At 44.9% G+C, this 25570-nt stretch overlaps 1 protein-coding gene across 9 annotated transcripts in view; it reads right to left on the bottom strand.

Annotated features, from left to right (window-relative positions):
* NFKBIZ (NFKB inhibitor zeta) overlaps positions 1–25570 on the bottom strand; it is a 43141-nt gene that overhangs the window by 11578 nt on the left and 5993 nt on the right. For 4 of the 9 annotated variants that reach the window (XR_009743484.1, XR_009743483.1, XM_061453918.1 and 1 more), the window contains exons 1-11: positions 20227–20529; positions 19683–19822; positions 18770–18806; positions 18573–18679; positions 17714–18477; positions 17181–17286; positions 16710–16856; positions 16301–16364; positions 15746–15915; positions 14992–15102; positions 14707–14874 (exon numbers count right to left, since the gene is read on the bottom strand). Coding sequence is in view for 7 of the 9 variants with exons in the window: in XM_061453918.1 (XP_061309902.1) it covers positions 14707–14874; positions 14992–15102; positions 15746–15915; positions 16301–16364; positions 16710–16856; positions 17181–17286; positions 17714–18477; positions 18573–18679; positions 18770–18806; positions 19683–19822; positions 20227–20458 (2046 nt within the window). In the remaining 2 variants the exon portion in view is untranslated. Of the gene's footprint in view, positions 1–13820; positions 14875–14991; positions 15103–15745; positions 15916–16300; positions 16365–16709; positions 16857–17180; positions 17287–17713; positions 18478–18572; positions 18680–18769; positions 18807–19682; positions 19823–20226; positions 20530–25570 lie in introns of those variants that run through there. The other 5 variants (XM_061453919.1, XM_061453920.1, XM_061453916.1 and 2 more) reach the window with 5 other exon arrangements.

The following is a 25570-nucleotide window of genomic DNA, read 5'->3' as shown; positions in this document are numbered from 1 at the left end:
GGAGAGGGGAGCTAGCAGAAGCCCTGTGTCCCCTGTTCTGCTCAGTACTGGGCTATGTGAGATTTCTCCTAGATGGTGATCCTCTTACTACCTTCATGCTGCTAAGATGATGGCTAATATATTAAGAAATGTCAAGAATGGATTTAAGGCATATCATCCCCCCAGCCACCTGGGTCAGCACCACTTCTCACACTGTAACCTGGATGTGGACTAAAGATTCTTCCTTTGCTGCAGAAAAACATCCTCTTTCTTCCAGACAGGAATGAACCAGTGTGGGGTAAGGTGTCGAAAGTCCCTGCACAGCTTGCCATTACCAGCACAGTTGTGTTGCCAGGACTGATGCTGGGGTGTTTCCTACCTCTCAGGCCCAGACAACTAGAATGCCCACCCACTCCTGCCTTAAAGGGAAGGCTTGTTCCCTGCTGGGTGCATGAGCTGGCTCTGCATGCATTTGCATGTCTTCCGATAGCACCCAGAGAGCCACTCTTCCAAAATCATTGCACTGGAGACACCATGAGTCTAATGTTGTGATGATTAACACCAAACTCGGTCCCCATCCTGAAGACCTCTATTCCTCTGCATGCCTCATGAGCTTGCATGCAGTTCCAGGATGGGCTGTGTGTGGCAATCCACTTTCCCTTGCAAGACAAACATCATGTGTTTGCCCTTCAGCCCCAGCCCTCCCCATGCACTCATACGCATATTTATATGGGCAGCATTGAGAATAGGGTCACCAGAGAGTATCTTGGGGTCTGAGAATATCCTCCTGGTACCGGCATCCCAGGCAAGCTTCTGCATAGTCCTGGGACATGGGAAGTACTTTGCTGTTCCTCTGAGAGCAGGAAAGGGAGATGCAAGAGAAGGTTTTAAGAACAATCATCTGCCTTCCCCAATGCTGAGGATCTCTTTCCCCCTCCTAAAGAAGGTTTAGCTCATCAGGAATCAAAGAAAAGCAACAGGGAGAAAGGGAAACAAGAGCAGAGCTGCAGGGAGAGACAGGGCCATGGCTGGCAGGGCACAGGAGAGCAAGCTGAGCCATGCCACTGAGGTATGAGCCATGCCCCAGGCTCATACCACCTCCCACCCACTTCTGCTGGCACAGGCAGGGCCCAAGCTGCTTGCGCTGCCACTATGTCAAGCATATCCCCCCATGCCTGCCCCTCCTCCTCCATTCCCATCCCAGCACAGAAAGTGCCAAGGCAGACAGATTCTTTTAGCTTAATTCATCCACCTAAGCTCAGCAGCCTGGTCTCCACATTCACAGTTTAATCAGCAATCTCAGCATCATTGCTCATCCTCACCCTGACCAGCCGTACAGTACAAGTGATCTGCAGAAAAGGGCACCCTATGTTAACGCTCCAGGGAGCTTTTCAAGGGCATTGTATATAATGCAGTCAGAAACACTAGTTATTTCCAAAATTGTTTTCTGAGGCCTTCTTTTCTAGTTAGCATTTCCTGTGGACATAAAGCAAAAGGCAGTCTTTAACACCACTGGAGAAGAGAGCACTGTGGCTGCAACCTCTACAAGAGCAGAGCGAGAATTCTTTCTGCACCACCGTGGTTACAGCCAAGGTGTTACCAAGTTATGCACCAAAATAGGCTGGTGGTAGTATAAACTGGATACGAGGATGGCTACAAGAACCACAGTGTTTCTCTACATTGCCTTCCCCTCAAGGCACCTCCACTTGAAAAGAAGTTTCCAGCTGCACTGACAGACATGGAAGCTGAACTTCTATTTAGAAAGAGAATAGGCCTAACACAGATATCCTCATGCTGTCTGAAAGGACATGACAGTCAGGAACCACACCGAGGGAGGCTGTTTCTGGGACTTGAAGTCTGTAAAGTCTTTGCCTGCCTTGGCCAAGGACAGTGACCACTGGGCAAAGGAGGGGTGTGCCATCCCCTCCGCAGCAGCCCACCTGAGATGACTCGAGGCAGCAGCAGCCTCCCATCTGCTGGGGTACAGCTGGGGCAACAAAGGAAGAGCCTGGCAGCATGCTTGCTCTCAGGCATATTTCTTCACAAAGGGAGCAGCTTCCACACAGGCATTTTGATAGTTTTCTAAGATTTATCATTAAGTCAACAACTCGTTAAGCAAGAGGACCTGAGAGATGTCACTGCCATAGCACTATTAAATCCAAGATATCACAGCATTTTTATACCTCATGCCATGCATCTGCCATTTTTCAAAGAGACAAGCCACCAGGCTACATACTTGTGACCAAAGATGTTAGCATTTTACTGAGGGAGACAGAAGACAGACAGATAAGACATGCAGAGAATACACTGCTTCTTAAAACAAAAAAAACGGGGGACAGAAAATAACAGCTTTCTGTGGGAGACAGTCTCCCCACAGGAAGAAGTAGACATTTGTTTTAAGTGGGTTTATTTTTCTTTTTAAAGGAATGGTGTTTCACCTGCAAAACCAGAGTTCATTTTACCTCCACCCACTCCTCATTAATCAACCTCAAAGAACATTTTTATAATAAAGAGATACAATATTAGTTAAACTAATGACTTTCATAGGCCGAATCATTCCCGCAATCTTGACAAATGCTTGGAGGAAGCAGACAGATCCTGAGAACTGACAGCGTTGGCTGAGGGGGGGAACAAGGCTCTTGAATGAGAGTTGCACGATGGGGGAATCCGCCATCCCAGCAAAAGCCTCTAGCTCCACCAGCCTCCATCAAGAGCATTGATGAGGCACACAGCTGAGGCCACAAGGTGTGGCACAGCAAAGGAAACACTTCTGGGACATACAGCAGCTGGAAATTCTTACTACCAACTTTGGGGAAATAAATGTCAATGCCAAGGCAATTCTGGCCACTGTTTTGATAGGTAGTATGCAAAGACAGAGCAGCTATTCTAGATGAAGTTCCATGTGCGGGGTGGGCTACAGGCTGCAGCCAGCCTACAGCATGGGTGAATAAAAAGGCACAATGGCTGCAGGACTGCATAAGCTCTGAGACCTGCTTATGCGGGAGAAGAAAGCACTCAACATTTCAGCAATGGGTTGTGACCAGAGGACTTTGAGTAGGAGACTAATGCGGTAGAATAGGTTAGTACTAGGCACATCAGCAAGGTTTGGCTGTTTCTAGCTTTGACGCTATTTCCTTCCTCTTCTAGTTTCCCCAAGTTTCAATTTGCCTTCTCTCCAGAAGCAGTTTAATAGCAGCAGATACAAAAGGAAATGCATTGGTAGTGCTAGTAAGGTAAGCATAAGCTGGTAGGATTTGCACAGGTGGGAAAAGAGGCAGGGGAGAAAATGGTTGCAATGGCAGGGCTTGGGATGAATATGACTCTGCGGATAGCAACACAGAGCACAACAGAGAGTGGTAATGGAGACTGAATGCTGTAACAACATGGGAAGCCTGAGCTCCACAGAGGTGAAGTGTTCAAAGGCACCAGGCGAGGCAGAATGTGACTGCCCAAGCACACATATGGTGGTCCAAGGAGGAGACTGGGCAGGAGACAGGGGAAAGCAAATACCAAAGCTAGACATGGTAGACTGAATACAACTGGATAGAGGCTTTTGGATGCTGCTCAAGAAAAGAGGCACCAAAGAGATATCAGCACCAGTCTTGAGCAGAAAAGCAGGTTACAAAATGAAGTTGGCAACTTTCTTCTCCGTTTTGTTGCCAAAGTGTATCCCACCAAAGTAGTCAGGACAGCAGCAGGAAAAAATATAAATACGTAAACCACTTGCAAAGCAAGAGTTAAGATGAAGGAAATAGGACAGGCAGAGGACATAAGAGCATACATAAAAGCAGAAAGAGAGAAGACAGAGCAAAAGAAATCCACCAACACCCTCCAGCTCCGAAAAGGAAGGTACAACACAGGCTGTAGAAGAACAAGGAAGGAGGGAGCTTGTGGCACAGGATAAGCCAAGAAGGCTGCTGGAAGACCACAAAGACTCACAGGAAAGCATAGGGATGATGCTCTGTATTATCAGTGCAAGACACAAGCTGATGGGGGAAGGAGGGGCAGAGAGAATGGCCAAAGCAAGCTGAAAGCAAAGCTAATGCATTTAACAAAGGCACAGAAGAGTCTCCACCAATATGGCAACACTAATTAAGAGGATGTGGCACCAAGATATGGTGGCAACAAATAATTAAAGATTGGCAAGAGGAAGTAATTTAAGGCTAATAAGAGGCAGTAATTTATCAGGAGCCAAGAAGAGTAAAGAGTCCAGAGCAATAAATTCAACAATGGAATAAACAGGCAGAGCCAGAACCAGAGCCACCAGCATGATAACCAAGATAACAAAACAGCAGCATATAAACTCTGTACACAAATGGAGAGCAGCTGATGAAAGCCCAGATGAAGCTGCCAGGCCTCCACTCTCTCCTTATTCAAATTTTCCCCAAATGCCTAACTGCATCCAGCCAGTGACCAGGGAAGACATCTTTTTGAAGTAGAGCCCCTGTTGCACTTGTTCCTGCACCTAGCATCTAGACCAAGAGCTCTTTGGGGCAGAGGCCATTACAAGATCCCCACCATGGATGAGGTGGACAGGGTGTGGATGGACACAAGGTGGGGAGGCATTTCCAGAGATGGCAGCCACCAGTAGATCCATGAAGGAAGGTACCATTGCTGGGCTTGTGGAGCACAGGCAGCACAAGGAAGGGTCAAGAGAGCTTAATAGTTGCAGTCCCAGCTAAGGAGCAACAGCCAGGCACCTCTCTGGAAAGCAAAGGGCCATTCTGCCATAGGAGTGGAGAACAGGAGCCTAGGTGTCAACAGGGGAACAAGAAGGCAGGAGGAGCAGCCTGCATTCCCCACAGTTCTTACTATGTCTTTTCAGCACCTTCCTAGAAAGCACATAATGCTCATTAGTTGCGCTCCTGCTCTGTTCGGCCCAGATGAACAGGAGTCATTGTCCCTGCAGCAAGGATACCTCTCCCTTGAACATGCCCCAGGACAAAAGCAAGGCAGCTGGAGGTATACACCCACCCCAGTGCTGTCTGTTTCCAAGCTTGAAAATCCTGATCCTGAACTTGGGCCACTCCAAAGGGGGATCAGTGTCCAGCAACCGCAGGTTTGCTCCAGCGCTTCCTCCCATCGGCTGTCCCCAGGCTCAGCCACAGCAGCCAGACTGTGCTTATGGCTGGGGACATAAGGCGTGGAAAGGACGGCTGCCCTGAAATCGAGAGGCACCTTGAGACACTTGATGCAGAGCGCGTGGGAAAGAAGCTAACGACATTCATGTTCATCAGGAGACAGATAAACCACTACAATAATAAAATTTCATTATGACAGCTAAGGAAGAAGAAACAAAAATTCTTTGTTTACTGCGTCTGTAATAAAGTACAAAGGTATCTGCCTTTGCACTACTGGTTGTACAGGCAGGTTTCAGCCCTGGATGAGGGCTAGAAGTTGCTTGTGCATTGTTTGTCATTTTCCAGGCAGCAGATCAGCCCTTTGCAGTGTTAACTCGGTCCTCCATGCCGCAAGGTGCACACAAAACACCTTTACTAGGATCCTTCTCCTTACAGGAACAGAGAGGAGATTGCAAGATTTACTAGTTCACGGAGACTCATAGATTTATGAATTCACTGTGAGAGGAATGGGGAGGACGTTCGGGTTCTCAATTTCAGACACAGACTGTACTCACATACTTGGCATAGTGTTCATTCTCAGGACCAAAAACCGCTAGAAACTTGATTTTTATTCCCCATAGAGCTTTGGGTTTTACTACAGGTTTTCCCTAGTGCATGCAATTTACAAATCTGAGAGAATAGTATGGGAAAAGTTTCTATTTTTAACAAAAGAAAATAAAAACTTCTGAAGTAATGAACTCCTGAGTAAAAAGATTAATCTTGTTGAAAGAGCTTTGCTGCCTTATGTACTCCCACACAATACATTTTACATATTTCATTTTGCATGCATATATACATACACTTCTTCTACAGAGTACAAAAATAAATTGATCTATATTATAAACTCACTCTACATATGCATGCTTTTTATTCATAGACATGTGTGAGAAAGTTTGAAAAAATGAAAACCCATACCAGCCTGCAACTAGGGGCAGGGGCAGAGCTGGATAAAAGCTGTGTATTCCAGGCAGTAAAACATCCTCTCCTACCTGCTTACTTTTAAAGATGCTCTTTCTCCCAACCCCCTTACTATTTTTGTTAAGAGAAGTCCATCTATCCTGAGCATCAGAGCAGCTGACCCACTGACATAGTTACCTCCTGGTGAGTCATCTGTGTCCTGAGCTGAATCTTCGCATCCCGGTAGGAAGATTTATTTTATAGAGCTACATCAGATCACTCGTGGTGATGTTTTAAGCACTGTTAAAAGCTCATACCACTAAGTCAAATGTGTATGTCTTAGTTCTATTTACCCTCCCTTTTTTAAGAAATCCACTAATAATTAAGCATGTTTTATGACTAGATTTTTTAAATGTCTTTATACAATTTCACCTCACTTAAAAATGGCTTTCATAGTTTTGCCCCAAATGGTCACAAAACGCAATGAGACTAGAGACCTGGGTTTGGCTTAGAGTTCCCTGCAGTCACAATACACTCAATTTGCCCTGCTATATTTTTCCCTAGTCAGGGTCTGCTTTTTCGCTTCCTGTTCCAGCCATCATGGCTTGGATAACATTTTTCAGGGAAAAAGACTGCAGCTTGTTCTGAGGTTCCATCCAATGGCTGATCTGAACAGCCTGGCAATCCCAGCAGTGAGCAAAAGCAGTATCCCAGGCAAGGTCTCCGAACTGAGTGCACAAAAACCATGAATTAAATGTGAATTACTTATAAAAGGATACTGAATGACTTACAGATCAGTCATTGCACACCACATTATTCAGCAAACTCAGAAAGAGCAGGCAACTATCGCAGGCCTGCACTACCTTTGGATGAAGCTCCTGTGGTTCTTTGAGTATCTTCAGATGAGCCTTTTCTCTCTACCTCTGGCTTCTTATCTAACTGATGGGATTAGTGACTATTGCTGGCTTTTGAAGCCACCTGGAAATCTACTGATGAAGAGTGATAAAAGCACACTACTGTCTTGATGTTTCTCCTCAAATTGCTCCTAAAACACTTCCCCTCAAAATGCACATAGGCTGCCACTGGTGACCCAGCTCTTACTCCTACACACTATGCCCAGCTGCAGCCCTGTGTGAAGGACAAGGTCATAGGTAGCACTGTAAGCATCTGGGTCATGACTGCACTGGGAACATAAGCCAGATCAGTTTCATGATCAATGATTCTATTGTATTACAAGTCATTACCATAAAGTACAATGGGATAAAAACCTTAGCCCAAGCCCCACACTTGAAAAACACTAATACAGCAAATACCGGATGGACGTAAGATATGATATACTGAAACTGTGAGATCAAGAGGAAAAACCTTGAGAGCCAATAAATCAGCATTGTGACGAGTGGCTATTAATCCAGTCAGATCTGTTCTTATCTCAACCCCTCGTGTCCCTCGTTGGGCACCAAAAAGAACTGTCGTGGTTTAAACCCAGTCAGGTAACTTGTTCACTCACTCCCAGTGAGTGGTGCCGAGCTGACAACAATCGAGGTCCGTGTCCGTCTCCCCCCCCCCCCCCCCCCCCCCGCACCGGGGCTCTCCCCTTCCCCGCTCCCGGAGGAACGGGGAGGAGGATCGAGAGAGTGCAACTCCTACGGGTTGAGACAAGAACAGTTCAGCAACCAATGTACAACACAAATCACCACCGCTACTATCAGCTAAAACAATGATAAGGGAAAATAACAAGGGAAGAGAATACGATACCACCGGCCAAGAAAGCGAGTTCCACCCGGAAGCCCCTGTCCTTCCGGGTAACTCCCAGTTACCCCCCCCACCCCGGGCATGACGTGCTGTGGTATGGAATACCTCCCCGGCTAGCCCGGGTCAGGCGCCCCGTCTCTGCTTCCTCACAGCTTCCCCTCCTCCCTGGCAGAGCATGAGCCTCACAGAGTCCTTGGTCAGGGTAAACATCACTTAGCAACAACCGAAAACATCGGCTTCACCAACACTGTTCTCAAGCTAGAAGTCAAAACACAGCACTGCACCAGTTAACACAAAGGAAAAACATGACTGCTACTGCTGAACCCAGGACATTAGCACTGTAAGCATCTCTAAATATCTTGCATTGGTGTGACCTCAAATTTCCAATTCTTACAGAAACCGCAAATTTATTGACATCACTTACTAGGCTGTTTTTAGCAGAGTGAAAGTCCTTGGGCAAAGACCTGTGGTCTACCAGAGGATAATAAGATGTACCTGCTCAGCTCCGCAGGGTCTATTGGCTGGCCACAAACAGCAGTGTTTATGTAGTCCCAGTCCTTTCTTATGGCAAGCCTGAGTTTGAAGCTTACAGAGCAGGTCTGGGCCTCCTCAGAAAGCCCTCAAGAGCCACACGAGCAATGATCGAAGGCTGTCCCAGTGAGCCACAGACTGAAATGATACAACTTCTACATCTCTCCTAGGTTATGTTGATGGAAAGAGGTCAACACTGCTGAAGAGATCTTTTATTTGGAGCCTAAAAGCCAGCCACAGGCAGCCAACATGCACCATTTGGTACATGACCTACCAAATGGTATCTACTATGGTACCGAAATGTCACAAGACCAAGACCATCTGAACAGAGCTAGAGGCTTTCATTAAACATATGTGAAAGCATCTCTGCACTGCATCCACATGAAGACAGTTCAGTCAGGATCTCCATAGTCTTACTTGCAGTCCAGACAGATTTACAGAAGCAAAGGACAACTTCTTTCAATTACCTGCTCCCCCTCTTAAATTTTAAACACCATCTTAGTCATCTTTCCCTCAGGGTTTCTGACTAACAAAGGGGAAGGGAGAAATTTCACCAGTAACTAAGAGGAAAACCACATGAAGTGTAAGTTGGTTAGTACAGCAACCACCTTATCAAACCAGCTTAGATCACATTTTCAGAGCTAAGAGCAAAACAAAGACTTACAGTGTCAGCCTCTTAATCAGGAGAGCTGAAAATAAATACACACTAAACAAACACAGCCCAAGATATATTACCTTTCTTCTCCAGCAAAACCAAGATAGGCACCTGCAGGAGAAACCAACCCCCAGATCCAACTACCTGAAAAGAGGTAACTTCTGGTAAAGCATCTCTGCACTAGCACAGTAAGGAGTTTCACTAGTGCTGTCTTGAATTTTTTTGCTAACAGTGATAGGATCTAATGAAATGCTTTAAGATTGAACACTGGTCCATTAGTCAACAATACTCGTTAAATTCTGCCAGGAAAGGTAACTGCACATACGGGTTTTGTATATGGATGAACATTCCCAGATAGCAAGGCCACCTGTCATATGCAACTCATTTAAGGACTACTTCTGCCTCATTTAGAGGCAGAAACATCAGCAGTCCATCCCTTGAGAAAACTAAACCTTTCTCCTGTCAAGGTTGGTGTTTTATCTTCTAAAATAAATTGTAAGAAATTCTAATAAAGCATACTAAGAAAGGCTTCCTCTCAAAGTAGCAAAATTCTGCCAGGTGAGCCCTCGATGCAGGCCTGGGGGCAGTGGGGAAGGGAGTTGAGATGATGCTTCAAAGTTGCCCTGATGTCTGGGGGTGACACTTGCCTTTCTAAACCCAGGTGCAGGCCAGTGCCAGAATCAGCATTGCTGGCACTGTCCTTGTCTTAATCATAAAAAGTGAAAGGTAGCACTACTGGAGGCTGTATGACACTTAACCAACCTGGTGAGGAGTCAGTTTTGACTCTCCCAAGGCACCAGTATCTCAGGCCAATATCACCACCAAACACTTAAGAAAGGTAATAGATAGCAACAGAAGAATTCGTTTTGAATGCACTGAAAATCAAGGTCAATTTTTGGCAAATACATAACTGCAGAAACCCATTCTTTATTTTCCCATGTTCACTGCACTTTAACCACCCTCAGCATTTCCCTTACACAGGGGAGCACCTATATTTTGGAAAGAAAGGCAACCAGATAAGCAAACTATCAGGCAAGAAGAACAAGCAGTTCGTGTCCTATCTTTGCAGTCGCTTTTACCACACCCAATTTCTGTAAGAGTGCACTTCCTGGCTATGTTTTTCTTTTCTGATAAAATTATAAAATGAGCAATAAATGTGGGAAATTGTATTTTTCCATCCCCAGAAGCAGAACACGTTTCTTTTAAATTGTGGATTGCTGCCTTCCACAACTCCAGCCAGATGAGTAGCCCACAAAAATAAAAAAGCAACCCTTTTGGGTTGCCTTTTTTGGCTTACTTAGACAAACAAATCAGAAACATTCTGGGAACAAAGCTCCATGTGTCTTAATATTCCTACTTGGACCCAAGCCAGAGTCTCTTCTGCCTCTGCTCCAGCCAGAAAAGTAACTAGTGTGCTGACATCCACATCAATAAAAGTTATTCAGCACTTTCCCAGCACCATGAGTTTTTCAGGTAAATACTACCAACCTACTAAATACTTAGTGTCACTTACCCTTCAGTGAAAGGGGATTATTTCCGATCTAGTTCTATCATGGCAGATAGGCCAGAACTTCCCAATATCAGAGAGGAGAAACATGAGTCAATTACACTCAGAGTAGAGATACTTTTTTGTGAAGTTGCCTACTGAGCTCTTGAGACAATGAATTTAGGCTCTTGGCAGGTTAAATGAACTTCAAAGACTTCAGTGTCTCCTTAGGAATTTCCTAACTTGGAGTGCCAGGAGCACCCCTTCCAGAAGGGCATGAGTGCCACTGAAAGCCACTTGACACTGTGCTACTTGCTAAATGCCTCTCACCAGCAGAGCCTATATCATGCTCAAGGATTGTCTGAACTCATGCTTTTGCTCTGCCACCCTTACAGACTCAAGGTACTTCCTTCCTTTGTGAGATAACTCAGTCAACACCACCCAAAAAAGGAATGCCAGGCATCTGGCTGATCTGAAGGGCCCGAATATCCCATCAGCAATTCTTTTTCCTGTATCACTTCCTATAAAGAAAATGGGAGTGAAACGGAAGCAGTACTATCAAGTGTATCATAGCAAAAAAACAAAAACAAAAACAAAAACCAAAACAAACAAACCCACAAAAAAAGCAAACAAAACCAAACCCACAAAAAAAGTCAAACCAAACCAAAAACCCTGCAGCAGGGTCACTTGCAGTGAGAGGTGCAGATAACATCTTCAACACAATTTAGGCCTAATTAGCTGTTCACATAGAAGTGCCATTTAACCTTTGCAAACCTTAACTAGGAATTCAGTTCTATTTCCAGTCTCTATCATCATTTCTCACTCTCATCTACTAAACAACCTTCAGCCTCTTCACCTTACCTCAGCACCAAATGCCATTTTTGAGACTTGCAGGGACATGTTTTTGCACTCAAGCAAAGGATCAGGAAGGGTTCAACTGGCTGCAAGATGAATTTCCAACATTTTCTTCTTATGAAAGGTGCAACCAGTATCAGTGGAACCAGACTGAACTCATGAACCACTAAAAGCCTAACTGCAAGGATCTGAGCGCAGGTTATAATCCACTCTGGTATCAAGTCTGTGAGAGCATCCATTAGCAAGTCCCTGAGAGCAGGGCAAGCCTGTAGTACAGTACTTCACCCTTTCAGAGAGGACTGCCTCACATGGTTTTTCTTGTGACTCTCCACAAAAATACCCTCCTTCTAAATATACACCCATGCCCTCCCTGAACCTGCAAAAGTCTTGTTTCTGCCACATTCTTCTACTATCTCAAGGAAACATCCTGTCTGTTTTGCACTCAGTACCTTCATTAACAGCCTCCAGCACCCATACTGGAAGGGACAGTGAGTAGTACATCCCAATCCGGTTTCACTGGCCTGACATGACTCTGAAGGCCTGTCATACCTGCTGTCAGACATCACTTTTGCAACTGAAGAGCCCTAGCTTGCTCTGATGCTCCCTGCAAGGAGCATCCTCCACACCTCTGAGCCTCTTCCAATCCTAAAACATTTTGATCTGACAGGACACCCTAACCACAAAAAACAGTGAAGCAGGGGTGAACAACAGGTTTATACAGTAGCACAGAAGCACTCATTTCTCTTCAGTCCTTTCCTTCATATCCTAAAGCTTCACCAGCTTTTCTTGACCGTTGCCATGCCACCAGCACAGTGCTCAGCAGGGATGGTCTGTGATGGCAGTTCTTCCTCCTGAAAGGTCATGGCCAGCTCAGACCATTTTTTAATGTGTGAAGCAAGCAGTCTTTCACCATGTGTATACTCTCATTTGCTTATGCAGACTTCCACCCATCCTAGGGCAACTGCTTGTACCTGAGCTGTAAGAATTGAGGACCAAGGCAAGGAAGTCGTGGGGAAACACGACATTGTCAGAGCTGCTCTCACTCACGTATACAGGGAGAAGTGTTCAGGTCACAACCTGCAATTTCAGCAACCTGGTGACTATTAACTCTAGGGCACATGTACTAAATACAGAGGTAATACAACTGCATGGTGTATGATCCAAAACACCAAAGTACCAGCTTCAAAACCAGCATCAAACAAGAGAAAGCATTAAACAGCAGGATGAACATTCACCAGTCCAACAGGATTACCTTGCTAAAACACTTCTCTGTCAAGCTTGATTTCATTATCATTTGTATCACAGACAGTAGCCACCAAAATTTAATTAGCATGTTTATTCAATCACAAGTTACATGAGAACCTTCAGGAAATACATTGCAATTAAGTCTCTGCATATCAGATTTTTTTTTTTTTTTTACTTAGCTTGTATACAAGACATACTTTGTCAAAACAGCACTATCAGACTGAACTGTTAGGACAGAGAAGTGCGTGTGAGGCAAAACCAGTTTAAGAGCAAAGACCATAGACCATACAGAGAACATGTTACTGGATTACAGCCCAGCATCATCATTCAGAAAGTGACAGGGAGAAGCTTTCTCCAACAGAACACAAGTATAGAGCATCATAAGTGTACATTTTGCATTAATACCCATAATTATTAAAAAATGGAAAAACATCAAGTTCAAATATTACTTGGCTAGCTACCATACCTATAAGGTAAAACCATAAATGGACTAACTCTGCTTAGAAGGTGAAAAACACCAAGTCTCTAAAATTAACCAGAGCCCAGTTTAGCAGACTACTTAAGCATGTGCTCAAGTCCTACTGAAATTAGCAAGGCTTATACATGTTGAAGTATTACAATTAATATGGAGATATTTCAGCATGCATCAACAGTTAAGTACATGCTAAATACTTTCACTGAATCAAGATCATACTCTCTGAAGTACAATAAAGTTATACACAGACTACTGAAGTCATGATCTTTCTCCCTCAGTCTATTGTCCCATCAAAAGAAAAACCTCCTGGGTACACAAAAAACTGATGCAGTCCTCTGAACTTTTTGTGTTTCATTAAGAACTCCAAAGGCACACACAAATCAATGCTATGTACTGTAACGGTACTTTTGATTTTCAGCCTTTCAAAACAACAGAATTCTGTTTGCACTAGTGTAGCATCAAAACTCTACATGCAATTGGCAAGTTCAAGATAAAGGAACTTGTTTCTTCAGTTCATTCCCCAAATGATCAGTGGATTCTTAGAACTATATACAGCTGTACAAATAATGACAGTGACCATGTACAATCCTGCATGAGCTATTGGAAGAAAGCTACAAAGTTACATAAATAAATGTTCAAATTAAAAATATTTAATTTCTTTTGCACTTAATGTTTTAAGTGAGAAAAAAAAAAAAAGCTCTGCAACGTTGACATGTCTCAGACTGTAAAATTAGACTTGCCATAGCTAGGAAATCCAGGTATCCAGGCAAATATTCCACATACCTGGGAATGAAACATTCCCATTTACTCAGAGGAATTTGATTGTTAGGTTTTGGTTTAGTTTGTTGGTTTTTTTTTTATTTAATTCTTATATAACCCACTATATGATAGTGAACAAAAAAATTTTGTTTCATAGAAACAACTAACATTTGCCCACACCAGGCAAATGGTCTATTTACAGATATAGTAGGACTGCCTGACTGACAGTGAGTGTGAGTTGCTGAACTCCAAGGAACATGGAGCTTAAAATGGGGACGCCCTCTGCTGAATCGCCTTCCCTTTTAGGATACGTCTTATCTGGAGACAAGAAAGACAAATATATTAGCATTCATCATCCTAACATGAGTCAATCTGAAAAACAACCCCAACCCTAGACCAAGTTCTGCATTCCTCATTTATCTGAGCCCAGTTACTCCAGAATTGATCCAATTTTACAGCATTTGAATCAATGAAAAGCAAAAGAATTACTCAGTTGCTTAAGTTATTAGCTACTTAGGTCAAGAGTCACCATTTTCATCATGTATTTGTGTAGCTCCTAGGAAAGAGGGATTTTCTTCACCTGTTACTCGGGCCTAAGAACTGCCATTACTAATTATGACGAGCAACAGTAGTACAATCTTGGGCCATACTGAAATGAACAAGAGAAGGTGTATTACACTCCAATATGTTGCAAGGTTACAAAGAAAAATCCTATCTTGACAGGAAAAAGCTTTTGAGATGGAAAAAAAAAGTGAAATTTGTAATTCCAGGTCTTTGTACAGTTTCCCTGATCCTAACTTTTTAAGGCAAAGATCCACGAGTAAAATTGTGTTTGCTATGCATTTTCCACAAAAGCTGTAACTCAAAAACCGAAATTCAGAGAGGAATATGGCTTTTCTGTAGATGGGGACAGATGGGAGCAAAGGAGAAGGCTGTTTGATGTTTTTATTACCTGTTCTCCTACAAGGCCATCAGGAACCAGATGAACTGGCTGCTCATTCTCCAGGTTCCTGGCACTTGGATCAGCTCCCTTGCGCATGAGCAGACGCACAGCATCCAACTGACTCACCCGATACTGCAGGCTGGCAGCCACATGGAGTGCTGTGTTGCCATTATAAGCCTGAAGAAGACAAAGTAAGTCCATGAAGTAAAGGCAGGGCATTAGCCTCCGGACACTCACAGTGCCACACACATGCACACCCCAGATTATATCTGCATTCCAGAAAAATCACTGTACCTTTGCATTAACAAAAGACAGGCAGTTGGGCAGCTCTAAAAAGAGACGAATGAGCTCCAGGTTTGCTTCTTCTGCTGCCAAATGTAAAGCTGAACGACCACTTTTGCGATCCTATCAAAAAAGAAACTGTTAGTCTTCCCTGTAGGTGGTTCACCCATTCAGGGTGAACATGCAGACAAAACAGAAAGAGTAACTGCAGTGTTGAGCAAACATATTGATACTAATAATTCACTGAAAGTCAATTTGAATATGTATTTTAATATGAACACATAATGAACAATGGAGGGATCTTATTTGGCAGCGAGTTTTCATAGCAAAAATATCAAAAGTTACATCAAGTAATGTCTGCCCCAGCACAGACCTAAACTGGACAGGTCAGCAGTTTTTAATTAAAATTTGCAGCTCAAGAACAAAGTAATCACCAGCACCCTATTACTATGGATACACCTCAGAGTGCTCCAAACTTACTCTTACTTTTAAGACACAATCAACTGCAGCCAGCATAGCATCATTCTTAATCCAGAAATTAAGACTGTCACCTCCCTTTTTCTCCAGGGTTCATCTACAGCGATAATACCTTGCTCTGAATAAAGGCAACATTCTCATTCCACTCAGGTAAATAAGATGTAGGGAAGCTTTCAAATTAGTCTACTTCCTTTGTAATAACACTGAAATGTGGCATAGGAGAAAAGGACATGTTTTTTTCCCCACATTCTCTCTGGATCTAATGCTTCAGACAAGCCATTTTACTTACTTTAGCTTCAACAGAGGCTCCCATTTGTATCAGAGTCTTGATGGTTTCTACCAGGCTCTTGTTTCTCAACAGAAGCTCCTGGACCTCAGGGGAGTGAGGTGGCTGACTGTTCTGCAGCTCATGCAACACAGCATTATGGGCCAGAACAGCACAGTGCAATGCTGTCAAACCTTAACATTAAAAAACATCACATGCACATTAGAAAGAGCTGTTATAATGGAATCTCTGCTGCCGAAGATTCTGGGTTCTGCACCCACTGACACATTGCTGGCACTCAAATATTTTAAATAATAGCCAATTATTACCTACACTCTCCATGCCAAACACAGCAATTGCATGTAAGAGGAAAGAGGTCCTGACAGGCACAGATTAACCACTTTTTTATCTGACAGATATGCCAATTCTAATGTAATTTCAACTGTAATTGTGAAATTCAACCTGGCAAAGATATGCTCAATTTTATTGATTCTCAACCCATGATAACATTCACATCAGCAGCTATTAAACATTATAGCATCCTATAACTCTGTAAATTATAACCTCTTAACTACTTACCTTCATAGTTTGTTGTCTCAAGGTCCACATACTGATTGCTTCCCATAGCTCCCTTTTGGATTGCCTACAAAAGGGGGAACAGGTATGCATTTAGGTCTTATCCAAACCACATATTCCTTCCTCAAGCTTGTATACAGCCTTACTGCAACAAAGTTACAATAAATAATGGCACTGAGATTTTTTTTTCATAGACTAGAAGATTCCACCAAATTACTCTAAAACATTAGTGAGAACTTGATTGTGAAATTCAGTCTCACTTCAAGCCATTACCATAGAACCCTGAGACATACTCACAAGGCTACACAGAGAAATATAAAGGGAGGAGTGGCATTTCCAGAGTTTCCCAAGACAACTAATACAATGTAGAAGCATTAACCATCAGGGCAGAACTATGCCTGCTTGGTCTTACCTGAAGGACCTGGGCATGCCCCTTCTCAGCACAAACATGCAATGGTGTTCTACCCCAGCAGTCCATGGTGTTGACTTGAGCCCCCAAACTAACCAAGTCCTGCACAATGAGATGCTGATTGGCAGCCACAGCAACCTGGAAAGCACTCTGCAAATCAAAAAGAAAACTCAAACTATTAGTCATCTGATCTCTAACAGGAAAGAGCAACTAAAACAAATAAAAAGCCTAGCTACCTGGTTTTATTTAAGCAGTGATTATGAATACCAGGAAGCCAGGACAAATGAAGCAGAGCACAGTGTTTTACCAGCTCAAGGTGATCCCAGGAAGTATTAATAGCTCAAGGTTAATGTTAGTATGCAGGCTAAATCTCAGGGTTAATATTAAATAAACATTTCACCACATCTTCCCCAAGGTCCAGACATGCAGAAGCACTCAGGTGCACCAAGCAGGTGCACAGACTGAGAACCTTACCTGGCCATTGTGCTCCTTAATATCCAGCATGTTCAGGGCAGCCATCTTCCTTGCAAGAACATAGGAGAGTGCTCGTCGGCCCTGGGCAACAGCAATGTGAAGGAAGCTGTGGGAAAGAGGTGAAACACAAAGTTACACCATCATACAAACTACAGATCAAGACATTACAGAGATCCAAACATATGGGAGGGGTGTTATGCAGCCTTTCTCTGCATCACTAAGACAGGAACACAGATACCTTGTTCCCAGGGCAATTTAAAGCATCTAAATTAGAATCTTTTCCTCCCCATTTACTACGTTAAAGTCTAATGATAAGAACCTGAATTTATACAGTACAAACACCTTATCCAGTCAGTGTGCTGCAATTCTGTGCATTGCAGCCCACCAGCAAGACTTTTCACTTGGTGAAACTACTGCACTCATGACACAAACACTGCTAATGAACTGCTTCCATTACAAGCTCATGATCCAACAAACCCTAGACACATCCCCCAGTCTTTCACACCAGAAATGCAGAGGTAAAGAGCACTCACGTGTCTCCATCAGAGTCTTTTGCAAGGAATTGTTCTTGAGAGATGCTGGCCAGTTTGTTTTCCTCCTGCTCTACCTGCCACTGAAAAAATGACTTTCCCAGCCGAGTCGTGCTTCTGGTGATGCTTTGGTCAGGTAGAGAGACATTCAGAGTAGCCAAAGAGACACTGCGCTCCAGACTACCACAGATGTTACTGGAAAGCAAGCTAAAGTTTGGAGGGTGGGGGCTGACATCAGGCTGCAGGTGGGCACTGCTCAGTGGCTGGAGGGGAGCAAAGATACCCTCTGAACCCTCAGAGTCATTCAAGAGGGAGGAGAAGCTCTGTGATGGGCAGTACTGCAGTTCATGGCTCTCAAAGGTACTCTGCTGGTAGCCAGGAGACTGGTCATTGGCAGCAAAGGGCCTGTACTCCAAGGAGGCATCTGAAGGATAGGTCTGTGACAAATCTTGGTTCTGGGATGGAGGAAACTGGTAATGCTGCGGCGGATCAAGCATATGCTGCGAGGTGTGATCTTGGAATGTGTGGTACTTCTGGGATGGGGAGAAAGCCTGTGTCCCTGGGCTCTCCTGGTACTGCTCACCAGGTGAGCTGTGACTAGACACAGTGGGCAACCAGCTGACCTGCACCGTGTTCAGAGAAATGGGGCTTGATTCGTTCTTGATGTTTATAATGTTCTGAAGAAGATCGGAATTGCTGTCATGCTTTGGGTTGTTTTTATGAGTCTCCTCCATGTTATCCATAGAAGTTGGTGTCTGGGGTGGCGTCTGCCAAGAATAAAAAAGAAAAAGGAAAATCCAAACAAGACCACAAAAGTTGGAGGCAAGTTGGCTCTAGAAGCCACTAATCACACAAAGCTTACCAGGAGGTGTGGGTGAACATTAGCTTGGCGCTTAAAAGACAGTCCATCAGAAAGCAGCTCTGGAGCCTTTCTTTTGCCACTGTGACCTAGTATGCTCTTCAGCTCTGCTGAGCAGAAAATAGATTTAGAACCCATTTGGAGGTTACTCTCACAATCAAACTTTAAAAAGGTATAAATGTATAAGGGTATTTTTTTACCTGTGTATTGGTCATAGTTCACCAATCCTCCTTGTGCCTTTTGAGAGAAATCCAGATTATTCCATTATTACGATATTTCAGAGAAAAGAAAACAAAACCAAGAAGAAATCAGCAACAATTTGCTTTTATAAACATAGATTATACCTTAGAATAATTCTAGTACATGTTTGCTTAACCCTAATTTAATTGCTTTTAATTAAGGTTAAAAAATTGAAACATGGAACTTAAACAAAAAATATTTTTCTTATTTTGAGCTATTCATTACAATACCACAAACTCAAGAAAATTTAGAGAAAAGCACTCCTTACGGAGGTCAGAGAATTTTTTTTTTTAAATAAGTAAGCCTATTTTACACTTCTTCAGTGCCATGAGCTTTTCCATGCAAAACTTTTCCTGTGGCAAACATACACTCAGAAAAAAAAACCTTTAATCTGCCCAGAATTTCCTGTATTATTGTTTTTCGTCTTTTCGGGGGGGGGGGTGGGGTGGTGGTGGTGTCTGCCTTTATACTGCATGTTTCTCACAGAGGAGCACAATAGCATGACAAACAATTTTCTTCTGAGAAGATTCCCCAACTTGTACAATGAATGAGCTCATCCAAGTTAGCAGGGAGTTTCTGTGGTTTCGTAACACAAACACATCTTTATCCAAACTCCCTTCAGAATAAAGCTTAGTAAAAACATTTTCAAGTGCCTCCTTCACCCACAATAAACCCCCTTGCTAATTTCTTCCCAGCTGTGTTCTTCCATTACGTATTGAAAAGGAAAAATACTGACTCCATCCACACCAGATAAACCAACAAGCTCCTTTCTGGCATTATCGCATGCCTTTTTTTTATTTCTTTTGTTTGTTTGTTTGCCAGCTTCATCAAGCATTTCAAGCAATTATGTTATTGCTGAAAAATGCTGGTTACCTTGCCTTCCTCTGTGGCGGAGCCCGAGGACATCTGTTTGCTGCTCCTGAAGTGCAACAGGAGCTCCTTCACGGAGTTCTTCACACGAACCCCCTGGAAAGGTCCCCTGTGCTGCTTTCCGCCCCCCATGTGCTGTTCAGCTGTTGGAACACGAATGCAAACCCCGAGTTCAAGACACCGATCCCGTTTCCACGTTTTAACAATTAAAAAAAAAAACAAACAAAGAAAAGCGGGAACGCTCGTGGAAAACCCCCTGAACTCCCTATTTCAACAGAGAGAAGCCGGGGCGATGCTCCTGCTCCCCCCTCCATCGAGTCAAGCAGTGACCCCACTGCCGCAAGAACCGGGCGCTGCACACGCAGCGCCGGCTGAACGGTCCTGCCAGAAGCGAAGCTCCCTCTTATTCACCGCTTCCGGGGCTTTTAAAGCAAGAGGGGTCCGCGACCGGCTTCGCTGCCGGTGTGAACGGGACGGGGCAGAAGCGGCGGCTTCGCTCCCTCCGTCGCCCCGCTGGGGTCGGGACCGCCGAGGGGGGACGCAGTACCTTGCAGAGCGGGGCGGGCACTGCCCCGGGGGTCCCTCCGGCCGCCTCCGCGGCTGCTCACCGAGAGGTCCGAGTCAGAGCCCGGCGACCCAGGGCCGGAGTGCGCCGGCGAGCAGCTGCCCTCGCTGGAGTGGGGCGACGCCCCGTAGAAGTAGGTGAGATTGATGGGGCTACTGAGGGCGCTGCCGTCGCCGCCATCGGGCGCCGCGTCCCGGCTGCTCTCCACGATCATGGCGGTGCCACGGGGCGGCGGGCGGCGGAGGAGGAGGGCGGCGGGCGGCGGAGTGACCACAGGCGCAGCCAGGTTTAGGCAGTCGACGCGCCAGCTACTAAGGCGAGGCTGTACTGGCGGGGGCACTTATAGTGGCTCCGCCCTCCCGCCCAGGGGCGGTGGGACGTGGCCGTGCCCGGGGCGGGGCGACACGACATGAAGAGACGTGATCTAGGATCGTCCCGCCCCGGCCGGGCTCCACAGCTCCCCAGCTCGGGCACCAGGCGTCGGCGGCGTGGTGGGGATCATCGTCTCTGTTCAGCCTGGAAATGGGAGAGCTCATGGGGACCTTAGAGCAGTCTCCCCGGACATGGAGGGACCCTAAAGGAAACCTGAAGACGGGCAGCAGTAGCGACAGAACCAAGGGGGGATAGCTTTAAGCTAATAAGGGGATAGATTTATATTACATACTAGGAAGAAATACTTCACTATGAGAGCGGTAAGGCACTGGAACAGGTTACCCAGGGAAGTTGTGGCTGCCCCATCACTGGCAGTGTTCAAGGCCGGGTTGGATGGGGCTTTGAGCAGCCTGGTCTAGTGGAAGGTGCCCCTGCCCATGGCAGGCGGATTGGAACTAGATGATCTTTGTGTCCCTTCCAGCCCAGTCCATCCTATGTTTCTGTGACGGGGATGAATAGAGCTGGGTGCCACCTTGCACCCTGACCTCTCCTGTGGAGGCCTCCTGCAGCCTTTTAGCCCTCACTTGTGAAGCATGCAACCCCAAATTTCCACCCTCTCGTGCAGCTGCAGAGATGGAAACCACAAGCACCACCCTCAGTCTCCCACCACTGCTGATGCAGGCTTGTATCCCCTCTGGCATGTACCCCTTGGCCCAAGCACAAAGATGGCATGGGATCACCCACGCCGCTCCTACCAAGCCTCTGCTCTGGGGACACGAGTTTGGGAGCATGGGGATTTTTTTGGTCGTGTGCGGCATCCAGAGAGAAGGGGTGTGTGAGCAGTTACTCACAGCAGAGATGAGTCACATCTTTCCCTTTGGTATCAAAGGCTGTGATAAGCAGGAGACAGACACAGAAATCTTTTTGTTTACAGGTTGCACCATACTGTGATGGCAAAGCCTCGTGGTCAAAAGAAGCAGGAAGAAGTGGGTAAGCAATACAATGCCTAAACAAAAACTGGGCAAAACCATGTGCCTGTGATTACTGTTAACAACGCAGCTGAGTTATTACCCATATTCACAGGGGAGACTTCTCAGATTTCTACTTCTCAAACCAATATTTCTGCTTTTTTTCCACTGAGGTCACAATCTTCTAAAACACGAGTGTGCTTTTTTGTCCATGAGGCTGCGATCAAGATGTTTTTAGCTCTGTGTCCGCCAAAAAAAATACGTAGTGAAAGAACACGGTATTTCTAAAGTGTATTATGCAAATTGGAGATCTATAATTTAGATTATTATACATGTTTTAGTTGTATTAAAAAAACATGGGACAGGTGCAACATGAAATTATATTAATCAGCCCATGAGGAGGCAGGAGTGAATTACTTTATATTATTCAAGTGTTTCCTCTGCTGTCAGTTGAAGGAAGGGTTTCACTGGGAATTAGCTCAGCATTTTTCTACTCCAAAGGCTGTTGTTTTACACCATTGTGTAAAACTGACTCATGCAGTCACAGTACAATTTGCAAATGTGACCCATAAAATGAAACCAGATGCCAAGTAGTGCCAAAAATAGCACAACCTAATAAAGGAGAAAACTCACTTGCTCCCTAATCAGCAGCTATCTCCTAAGCACACCTTCTCCCTCATTTCACAAACTTCTTTATGCAAGCTGTATGTTTTAAACACACAAGGAGGTGGGTCACTGCTATTCTTCAAGCCTGAGATCTCAGTTATGATACCTTAGCCTTAGGTACACACTTTTCAGCATTTCCTCATTAAAAAGCACTTGCTGCTCAGAGATCCTTCAGCCCCTGAACACTCTTTGCAGGCTCAGTGGCCGAGGGGTGGACCCACAACCCAGCTTTCCAAAAGCAGATCCAGTGGATCAGAGTGTGGAATTGCTTTTTCTCTTCTATTCCAAAGTTCCTACTTTCCTGAAGTGTGAATTGGTGACTTGCTCTCCTCTTACCAAGCAAAATCTGCTTCAGGCAACACTCTGATACCTCATCTCATACTTGTTTCGTCAGTGACATCTTATTTATCAGGTCTTCTGGCATAAATCTACTCCCAGTCAAAGAAGATTAAGACAAGTCTAATTCCACTGAGCTCCATAACAAAAGGCTCTTTCAAAAATACACACACCCATCGGTTACACAAGATGAGCTGGCTCCCAGCAGCTTTGTGCTCTCAAAGTGCTTCCATGCAAGTTACTGGTAAATTATTGCTACATCTACAAATTGTAGTTATTAATGCTGCAGACCTTGAGTATTTGTTGTTTTGGCCCAAACACTACGTAACATCTGTGGTGACCAAACCCCTGTGGGATGTCTTCACCCTAAGAAAGCTCCTCCAGGGCAGGGTGGTGGCTAAAAGCTTGTCACAGCTTCTTCTGACTGGAAACCCAGCATAGCACCTATGGACAGCAATAAACTGTGGAAAAGCAGGGGTCAGCTGGGAAGGCATTACAAGGCTGTGGTGCCCAGGTGGTTTCTGCCTGCTCTGACCAAATTCAGTGCAACCCATCACCCTCCAGAGCTGGTGAAAGTTTCAGCTCACCCAGTGCTGCCCTCACGGGTTTCTATTGCACCAGCTCCGTTTTACTGGGATATATCAATAATGCCAACTAGCGGCCAGTATTAGCAACATTTGTCCTGAAACCTCTTCTCTGTACACACGCAAACAGTGAGATATGCTTGTATTGGTATCTCACACAGCTGCGAAAATCAGACACAAAATGCATTTGTTTCTGAAAACTTTGCTTCTTCCCTTACTTCAGAACACAACCTGGACAGGTATTGTGGAATTAAAGCTAATTGGTCTTGGCTTATGTTATACCAATATACTTGATTATCAAAACACTTTTTGAGAGCGAGACTTGTGCACACCTGTCCTGGGTTCAGCAGTAGCAGTCATTTTTCTCATTCTTAGTAGCTGGTGCAGCACTATGGTTTTGACTTTCACCCTGGCAACAGTTCTGATAACACCGATGTTTTTAGTTACTGGTCAGAATGTTTAGTCTGACCAAGGACTTTCTGAGTCTCATGCTCTGCCAGGGAGGAGGGGAAGCCATGAGGAAGCAGAGGCAGGACACCTGACCCAAACTAGCCAAAGAAGTATTCCATACCACAGTATGTCATGGCCAGGATGTAGAACTGGGGGCAGTTACCCGGAAGGGCTAGATCACTGCCGGGGTTGGGCTGGGTATCGGTCAGCGGGCAGTGAGCAGTTATATTCTCTTCCCTTGTTATTCCCATTATCATTATTATTATTGGTGGTAGCAGTAGTGGTTTGTATTATACCTTAGTTACTAGACTGTTCTTATCTCAACCCGTGGGAATTACATTCTTTCAATTCTTCTCCCCATCCCTCCGGGAGCAGGGGGAGGAAGGGGAGGGAGTGAGTGAGTGGCTGCGTGGTTCTGGGTTGCTGGCTGGGCTTAAACCACTACAGTTCTTTGTGGTGCCCAGTGTGGGGCACGAAGGGTTGAGGTAACAATACATCTGACTGGTGTGTGTCTAATCGTATAAGCATTCATTATTTCAGATTAACAGTCACTCATCACAATGCTGATTTATTGGCTCTCAAAGTTGTTGCTCTTGATCTCAGAATTTCAGCATGTTGTACCTTACTTACAGTCAGTATTTGCTATGTTAGTGTTTATCAGCTGAGGGTCTTGAGCTAAGGTTCTTGTTTCATTGTACTTTATGGTAATGACTTGTAATTCAATAGACTCATTGATCATGAAACTGATCTGGCTTGCATTCCGAGTGTGGTCACCACTCCTATACTTTGGGAGGTATATAATAGAAGCGTATGGCATTTACACATCTTTTTTCCCCTCCTTGGGTGGTCAGCCTGTGAGAGAGACATTCCCACACACCCCTGCAACAAGTACAGCAGCTATTCAAACTCTGACTACAACAGATAACGCAGCTACTCTAACTCCAAGCACAGCAACTACGCCAACCCCAGAGACAAGTACAGCAGCTACTCAAACTCCAACTACAGCAGACAGTGCAGCTACACCAGCCCCAGTGGCAAGTACAGCAGCATCGTTTGAAAGTTCTGAGGGTTTTGAATGGCTTTTGGGTACCCTTGAGACCTGCCTGCTGATTGTGATGGGGATCACCATGTTGGCACACATACAGAGTGTGTTTTATCCATGACCATTTTGTCTGATCTTGAAAGTTAAGCGGAGTCATGTTTGGGTCTTGTCTAGGGTTAGATGACAATATATGAGAACCAAGAGATTTTCCCCGAGGCTGGACAGTTATGAGTGGCAGGGTGTGTGGGACTGTACTGGGCAAGTACCTAGTCCACTGGGCCCCTCCAGTGCTTTGGAAGCATCAGAGATGGAAGGCAGCTGTATGGAGTCCCCAGCAACAAATTGCAGAAACTGCTGAAGGGGAGGGTGAATTATTTTGAGCCTGGTGGGCCCATGACTCCTCAGGCTATCATGGCAGGGATGCAACATAGAGATGGACTCATGATCGAGGGGTGGACTTAGGAATGGACAATATTGCCCGGGTTATTCATGAGTGTGAACACTGCACACAGCCTCTCCTGCTCTGAAAGACTGTTACAAGAGATGGAGCCCGACATCATGGACTGAATGGACTCAGCAGCTTTATAGGAATTGGTCCATGCACTAAGGAATAATCTCTCTCTCTGTGGACATATATATATGGATATATATAAAAGTGATGGTATACTGAAAATGCGGGGTTGGGCTGGGTGTCCGTCAGTGGGTGGTGAGCAATTATATTCTCTTCCCTTGTTATTCCCATTATCATTATTATTATTGGTGGCAGCAGTAGTGATTTGTGTTATACCTTAGTTACTGGACTGTTCTTATCTCAACCTGAGGGAGTTAGATTCTTTCGATTCTCCTCCCCATCCCTCCGGGAGCTGGGGGGGGGGAAGGGGGGGAGTGAGACAGAGACTGCATGGTTC

This window comes from Pezoporus flaviventris, unplaced genomic scaffold (genome assembly GCF_033815535.1).
Source record: "Pezoporus flaviventris isolate CSIRO_AGI_PZ_B2104156 unplaced genomic scaffold, CSIRO_AGI_Pfla_v1 ptg000015l, whole genome shotgun sequence".
Classification (NCBI taxonomy): Eukaryota; Metazoa; Chordata; class Aves; order Psittaciformes; family Psittacidae; genus Pezoporus; species Pezoporus flaviventris.
Note: the sequence above shows the minus strand (reverse complement) of the source record. Positions and strands in the feature narration are given on the sequence as shown.